The sequence below is a fragment of the Aulostomus chinensis genome, chromosome 5 (genome assembly GCF_037954235.1).
Source record: "Aulostomus chinensis isolate RoL2024-O1b breed Wild chromosome 5, RoL_Achi_v1.0, whole genome shotgun sequence".
Lineage (NCBI taxonomy): Eukaryota > Metazoa > Chordata > Actinopteri > Syngnathiformes > Aulostomidae > Aulostomus > Aulostomus chinensis.
This window is the reverse complement of record NC_141324.1, coordinates 21,299,475-21,307,423: the sequence shown is the minus strand read 5'-3', so window position 1 is coordinate 21,307,423 and position 7,949 is coordinate 21,299,475. Positions and strand designations below refer to the sequence as shown.

At 43.6% G+C, this 7,949-nt stretch overlaps 1 protein-coding gene across 1 annotated transcript; it reads left to right on the top strand.

The window, feature by feature from the left end:
* Positions 1-44: 44 nt before the first annotated feature.
* On the top strand, positions 45-7,661 carry dnajb6a (DnaJ heat shock protein family (Hsp40) member B6a). The gene is made up of 8 exons (XM_086205005.1): positions 45-217; positions 1,907-2,013; positions 2,854-2,963; positions 3,767-3,832; positions 4,133-4,243; positions 4,378-4,524; positions 4,623-4,833; positions 6,797-7,661. Exons 2-8 carry the CDS (start codon positions 1,949-1,951, stop codon positions 6,900-6,902), a joined length of 816 nt encoding a protein of 271 aa, XP_086061131.1. The 5' UTR covers positions 45-217; positions 1,907-1,948; the 3' UTR covers positions 6,903-7,661.
* Positions 7,662-7,949: the final 288 nt, after the last annotated feature.

Here is a 7,949-nt window from a genome sequence, read left to right as displayed (position 1 = left end):
TAATCTAATTTAAAACAACAGGCACCACACCGGCCTCATCGAAGAAGAAGCAGAAGAAGAAGAAGGCACCAACAGGGGACGTCGTTAAATCCAATCTGAGAGCCTGCAGACTGCTGAGCATGAATAAACTTATTTAGCGTCTATCTTCTCCTTTTCTTAAAGCGACTTTAACAGACTACCTGCTTCCTGACTCCGTTATCAACTGGACTGGAATTAGGTGAGCGTCTTTTGACAGCACAGCTAATGATGTTTACTGCTGAGCGGAGCTAAGCTAACGCTCTAACCAGCTTACGTTTGGACGGCAGCGGCCAGTTGCAGCTCGGCGGAAAGATTTCAGTGATATATTCTTCATTTTTGGGGATAGTTTGGCGTAATGTATCATAAAGCTTTAACAGGAAGTGACCGGGCTGCTGTTGCTGTTGCTGTCGCCATCTGCTCAGTGATGGGAGCCAGGTTGCAGCAGCCGTTCGGGGTCACGGAGAGATAAACAAGCTAACAGTAGCGTCACTCACAAAGCTCACAGTGGGTGGATGGAGGTCAGGTAGACGGAGAAGTTACTGAGTTGACATACATTTTCATTATTTCGATTTTCGCTGCTGGAACCGTACGTAAGAGCTGACCTCTAAACGTCCGTGTAGTAGCAAATCAGGTCCGATTTTAGTTTCCCAGTCATGAGTGTCGATGTCATACATCGTAAATAATGTCAGAATGCAGCATCCATACACGGTTCTCTATGTCCTGGATTAATTCAGTCAGAGGAGCCCTTCCTGAACAAATTGCATGTGACCATTGTGTGCCGTGTTCAATGATAAACACAAGACTCGAGATTTAAAGTTCGATTGTTCACCCATCCGGTCCAGAAGACTTCCAGCCTTGTTTGATTTGGACTTTATCAGGAAAACAACTGTTATTATTTTGAAAGATTAACCTTAAGGCCTGGGCAGTCTAACAGCAGTAACATCTTTAATCAAACAGACACTTAAACAATAGCGAGTACAGATGTCTGTAGAATTTGAAAGTTTTATCTAAATGCACTAAAACCGCCCCGAAAACATTTATTTTCTCATGAGTTTGGCTTCGTTTAAAAAAAACCCAAATTGGCTCCTTCCCTGGTCAATGAGCTGCCTGATTCATCAGTGAATCATTGAAAAGGTGTGTGTCACCATATTGTTGTACAACAAAAAAAGATTGTGAAGAGAACATGTCTGAACCTGTGAGTAATGTGCGTCGAAGAAGAAAGATGCTCTGATCAAAACTTTTGATTCACTTCCAGTACTTTTTTCTCCAGTTATGAGCCACCTCTGATGTAAGTCTACCAATTCTAGAATATTATCATTGTTGCTGGCACACAGCACTTAACATAGCCAAAAACAAATGAAAAGTACTCCATTTAAAAGTATTCCAGAGCAGTTTATGTGAACTGTAGGTTTGGATCGGTGCTGTCCAGCGAGCTCTTTCATGGGCGGGCTTGTTCACATGCTTGCCTATGTGTGTGTTCTGTCAGAGGGCCCACCAGACCTGGAGCTTTTGGATTTGTCACATCCCCACTGCCCCCTACACTCCTGCCACTCCAAGCAAATGCAGGAGACATGAGGCAGCCATCGTTCTTAGTTGAGAGCAAGACCGTGTCCAGAATTAACGGTTAACGGTCCTTGACAAGCTATGGCTCAGTACCTGGATTGGGTGCGTTGAGATATCTGACCTAAGAAGGAAGTCAATTTGTGAACGCTGTCAGTATCGTCGCTCATCTCTGGTCTTTATCACAGAGCTGAAGGAGTCCAAGCACTTTGACTGAAGAAAATGGCAGATTTAACAACAATTTCAACTGCGATTCAGCAACAACAGGATGTCACTTGAAGCTTCAGTACATCTGACACTACTCATCAGTTTACATTTGCTCTTTCAGGTTCCTTCGACCGACTGAAGCTCCTCCTGTCATCCACTCATCATGGTGGACTACTACCAGGTTTTAGGAGTACGGAGAGATGCGTCTGCGGACGACATTAAGAAAGCGTCAGTGGATAAGTTTTACGCACTTCTTAGTTTCCTTTGCTGAACTTGTGACTCTTAAACAGTTCAGAGACATTCACCCTGTGAGCTGCGAAAAGCTCTGGCTGCCCACCACACAGCTAATGAATGACTGATGTTGACTGATCATGGCTGGGTTCATTTAAACTAACTCGGTCACAATCGGTCTGCTGTTTGTCACATGTCTCTTGCGAGAAATGCAAAAGTTCATACATGCAGTTGTTTTTTTTGTGTTGCACATCACACATACGGAACGACACAATGTGGCGACGAATGAAAACGGTGGCGAAAGTTGCCCGTAAGTGTTCATTCATTCCGTGTGTGTTTTTGGGTGCGCAACAAAACCTGATTACTGTGGGATCAATTTAATCTTATTTTTCTTAAGATTAGACGAGAAAATATTACAACTGTATAGGCTTCACGCGTTAATTATGACAATATTCCACAAAAAAATGTCTTAACAGCGGGAAATGAGAGATCTCGTAGCTAAAAGGTACCAGGTCAACTTTATTGTAACATCAATGTCAAGATTTTCTCTGTTTTGATAGAAATATCATGTGTATCACTGGTAAAGAACAAGAAAGAGGCTTTGTCCAATAAAATTAATAAGAATGAAATATAAATTTAAAAAAGTCCCGAGGTGTAGAGAAGGGGAGAACATTGACAGAAGTAAGTGCTCCTCTGTTGTCCCAGTACAGAGGGAAAAGGGCCTGATTATTTATCGCTCTGCTTCATCTTCAGCAGGAAGCAGTGTTGGGAGAGCAAGTTCAAATGTTCTAAGCTGAGTATTTGAACTCCCGTCTTCTTCCCTACGTCCTGGTGCAGGTACAGAAAGCTCGCCCTGAGGTGGCACCCTGATAAAAACCCCGACAACAAAGATGAGGCTGAGAAGAAGTTCAAGGAGCTGTCGGAGGCTTATGAAGTCCTGTCTGACGGTTGGTATCACAGCTGTCTGTACAAGCCTGCTAATGAACTGTATCACATACTTGACAGCAGCCAATGGATTCAACAACTGCGCCTCATGAATGTCTGGTTGTGTAACCTCGATTTCTTTGCCGTCTGTCAAACTTCTCCCACACGTTTGACGAGGCGTGCGCCCGTTAAACATCAACCTGTGTGCACTGTGCGTGGCCGCACACCTCACTCCGTGCCCTTGTCAGTACATCTGCACTTTGCGCATCAGAAGTAACAACAGCAGTCATTGAGAAGTAAAATCAAATAAAGTTTACCCATAACACCGTGATGTGTCCATGTGCCAAGTGCAGAGTAGTTTTCTCCACTGGCACAGTCCCAGCCAGGTGTAAACGCCATCCATTTTCTATACCACTTATCCCGTTAAGGGTCGCGGGGGGCTGGAGTCTATCCCAGCTGCATTCAGGCGAGAGGCGGGGTTCACCCTGGACGGGTCGCCAGGGTGTTCGAGCCGGGACACAGAACTTTCTTGCCGTGAGGCGACAGTGCTAACCACTGCACCACCGTGCCGCCCACCACAGTTAATTTACTGTACTTACAAACTTCTGCTAGTGTCTGTTTCGTTAAACAAAGTGAAAAACACTGTTTTTAAAGGAAAGCATTGCCCCCTGAATGTATAAAGCTAACAAATAACAACGACTTGCTAAATTTTCAGGGCAAATATATTTAACATAAAGAGTTTTTTTTTTTCTTTTTTAATGTGGTATTGTTAGATGTCTAGTATTTTCCTCCTACAATGAGACTGGTTCATTTGTGTGTCCCCCAGCCAACAAGAGGAGTGTATATGATCGGTATGGTAAAGAAGGACTCACAGGAATCAATGGAGGTAGAGGTAAGCGCTCCATTTACAAAATATTACAACTTACTGGAAACAAGGAATGTTAGTTTTGAAATTCGGGTAAATAAAAATGAACTTAAGCTTCCATTGATGGCAGCATTGGGGATGAGCCCAACGAAGGAGGAGCCAATGTCATGCAGGGGGATGTCTGTCAACAGAACCTTCTTAAACCCATAAAGTAGTTGCTGAAGTTCTTTCTCTAAATCTTGTATTTGAGGCCGGTGAACCAGAAATCTGGTTCCTGTTGCAGCTTGAAAGTACCGAGTTAGCAAAAAGTGGTTTCTATTGTTTCAGGGGGGCACTTTCACAATGGAGACCATTTCCACGAACCATTCACATTCCGCAACCCAGAAGATGTCTTCAGGGAATTCTTTGGAGGCAGGGACCCATTTGCAGACTTTTTTGGTAAGTCCTTCGTTATAAATGTGCATCTGCTCAACTGTCTGTGTTTTTGGAGTTGATATCAAAGTTGCAGATATGGAATAATTCTGCCTTAATCCTTCTGTTCTCTGTCTCTCTCCTCTGTTCTCTCCTTAAAGGTGCAGATCCGTTTAGCGATGATCCTTTTTTTGGCAGCGGCCGACGGCACCAAAGTCGGGCAGGTCGCAGCCGAGCAGGTGGTTCGTTTTTCGGGGGCTTTGTTGGGTTTCCCCCCTTCGGTGCTGGCTTCTCACCTTTTGACCCAGGTAAGAAATCCACCAGCAATTAAACAGAAATGAATAGATGTTGGAAATCCCTTTCAGCAGTTAAAACGAGGCTTTTCTCTCTGCCCTCTTCATTTCAGGCTTTGGCTCATTTGGGTCCATGAGCACCATGGGTCATATGGGTCACATGGGTCACATGACGACCATGGGCAGTCTGGGAGGTGGAGGGTTCACCTCTTTCTCCTCTACCTCCTATGGGGGAGGGGGAGGAGGAGGAGGAGGCATGGGCAACTTCCGCTCCGTGTCCACCTCCACCAAGATCGTCAACGGCAGGAAGATAACTACTAAACGGTACGCACAGAGGGAGGATGTCAGTCACCTCACCTTTTCCACACTGCAACACATTTCTCTGAGTAGCTGTCGAAGCTGCATAAAAGTGCTGCTGAGGCGAGTCTGTCGGTACCCCTGTAACTTTCCCTGCAACTTTTTAGCTTTCATTGACAGATATAGTTGTGTGCGTCTGCTGTCAGAAAAGCTAAGATCCATCCGCTATCATTGGAAACAAGCTTGAGGCCATGAAAAATGAATGAAAGCCAGCCTTGTCCTGACCTCAGGGATTCTAACTGCAGCTACAGTTAGGTGACACATTAACGTTGGCCCACATTCATCAGTAGTCATCAGAGTTTTCTGTTGCATCATCAAGATTCCTAAATGACGACGCGTGCTCTTCATGAAATCATCCAGTTCATGTGCTTCTGCTTGTGTGCACATCAGTGGTGATTGTGCGCTTCTCTGCTTCCGAGTAGAAACTGTGTGTGAAGACTCTGCATTTTTGCCACCACTTTCATATTTGAAGAATTGTCTTTTACAGCTACAACTGAATGGTCTTTACTGGCTCGGTCGGTCTGTGGGAGCCGTAGCCAAGTCTCCTCAGAGGGGACAGTCTGCTCTGTCCCTTCCCTAACAGAACCTCTGTGTCCGCTGGGTGCTGTTAAATTCTTTTTTAGTTATTGGCTTGACTTGTGTAACTCCACCCCCTTCACCTCCTCTCCCTGGGTGACCTCCGCCTCAAGCTTCAGGGCATTGTTGCTGCATCATGTGATGAAGCTCTCTATCAGTCCTTTGTTCTCTGCTGTAAACATCTTCTCTAAGTGAACTGAACTCGTTTGTCTCTGGAATTTTTTTTCTTCTCTGAAACCCTAATTTTAATAACTGCTGTTTTGCAAAAATGCACTCAAAATTGGAAGCTCGGCTGTATTTTGCCTTTGAAGCACACACAACTGGTTGTCTTGGTCTTATGAAGACATTTTCCCTGCTGCATCACTTCTTTGTGACTCCAGAATGCAGAAAGGGCCAGCCATGTCTATTTAGCTGGAAGCTAACAGTGCCCTCCAGTCACCAACTACTGACAACAGCAAAACAGTCATAATGAACACTGATGTGTGTTGTCTTGTACAATCCACACCTGCGTTGTACAGTCGTATGAGAGTAATCCACAAACAATTGAATTGAAGCTGAAAACCAACAATAACCCTTCCTGCCAGCGCTTTTTCAATTGAACCAGCACGCTCCTGCTTGGCCAGGTTCGTTCACGGTAATGCAGCAGGTTTGTGGTTTGCTTGTTTTGAACTCAAATTAAAGCGTTTGAGTATCACTGAGCATGTGGCTGGATGAAGACGACCTGACTCTATCCGTCAGTGCTCTCGAGAGTTCGTAAACAGGCATTTCTGGGCAGTTTGGCTGTTGTTAGCCATCAGCCACCTTTAGCTTCAAGCTAAATATACATGGCTGGCTCCTCATACATTCTCTGAACACACAAAAAGTAATGGAGGTGGGGGGGGGGCATGCTTACATATGTAGACACTGATTTGTGAGTATTTGAAAGGCAAAGTACACTTTTTTTGGGTGTAATATTACCTTAATTCTCTGTTTGTTCAATAGCATCATCGATCAAACGCTTTCCCCTTCCAGAAACAGGTGTATTCAAACTAGATCATGTGATAAACTCTGGGTCCTTCCGGCCTTGCCGGTTTATTTGTATTAAATCACGTGACTTGTGGCGGATAACGTTCAACAGATTTGATTCCCGAAGGTGATTGGTTGCACCTGATACAATTCACGAATGTCTCGATTATTGTTTTTGTCACAGTAAAACAAACGCATTGCACTGTCAAAACGCTCAATATGGCATGGAAGTCAGTAAAAAAGGAGATAGAATCTACCTCACTGTGAGATTGTGCCTCTTCAGAATGTCTAGCGAACGCTTGAAAGGTTCTTTGTCTGAGTACCACACCATCTATTTCTCCTCCTCCAGGATCGTGGAGAACGGTCAGGAGCGGGTGGAGGTGGAGGAGGACGGGCAGCTGCGGTCATTAACCATTAACGGTAAAGAGCAGCTGCTTCGGCTGGAACACAAGTAAAAAGAAAGCACAGTCTTCTGCTGGAGAAGAGTTACCTCAGCACAAACATACCAACAAACTTGAGCTTGAAACAAAAGAAAGAAACAAAATAATGTAATAATAGTGCTCGACTATTGTTTGGATGTACATACTTAGGTTGTGTATATTTCCCCTCATGTCCTCTCCCTGCTGACTCATTTGTTAACTGACGATTCCGTGGATCAGTGGCTTTGGATGCAGACTTTTCTATGCATTTTGTTAACACGTTTCTCAATTTGGAGCTGTGCTTATACTTTGGCTCAGGGTGGTGTAATTGTTCTAGTGTTTGGGACCACAGTAATGTTCTGATGTACATGACCAGACCCCCCCCCCCCCCCTCCTTCCATTACTTTCTTTATGCACTCAGTTCTGTCTGTCTTTGCTTTTTCATCTGAATGAGGAAAAATAAAAGTGTTGAATTTTTCTTAAGGTGAACAGTTGAAACATCTTCCCTTCTCTGTTTACTGCTTGTCTAACCTGTTCTTAATTCTTTTTTTATTAAAGAAAAAAAAATACAATGCTGGTAGAATGAGTTATGCAATTTTGTATGTTCTAATACCAATGTGTTTTTTTTTGTTTGTTTATTTAATGATGCATGTACACCTGTTGATGTTGAGTCTTAATGTTACAGCTGCATTATGATGCACAAATAATGGAAGTCATTCTATAAATGATATATGAATATAGAAGGAATTTTTGTGTACTTTGTTAACCAATAAATTTGAGTTTCATCCTGTTTTCAGGATGCCCAAATTTTGGTGGGTTTTCTGTTGTTGTTTTGTGTTGTGCTGATTATTGTTGACTATCAGGTGCTCCATCATGAGACCAGGGGACCCAAAATCAAACCCTACGGTGTTCAGCTGCCAATCGTCTGTCCGCGTTGTCTCAGCAACTTTCTTTTGTTTCTGAGCTCCTGTGCTGTGCCTCCCTGCCACCTGACCAAATTATGAAAAATAGATTATGAATCCTAATATTTAAAGAGCATTTTTACCTTAAAAAAGTTATTACTTTGATTTCCAGCGATTTTTG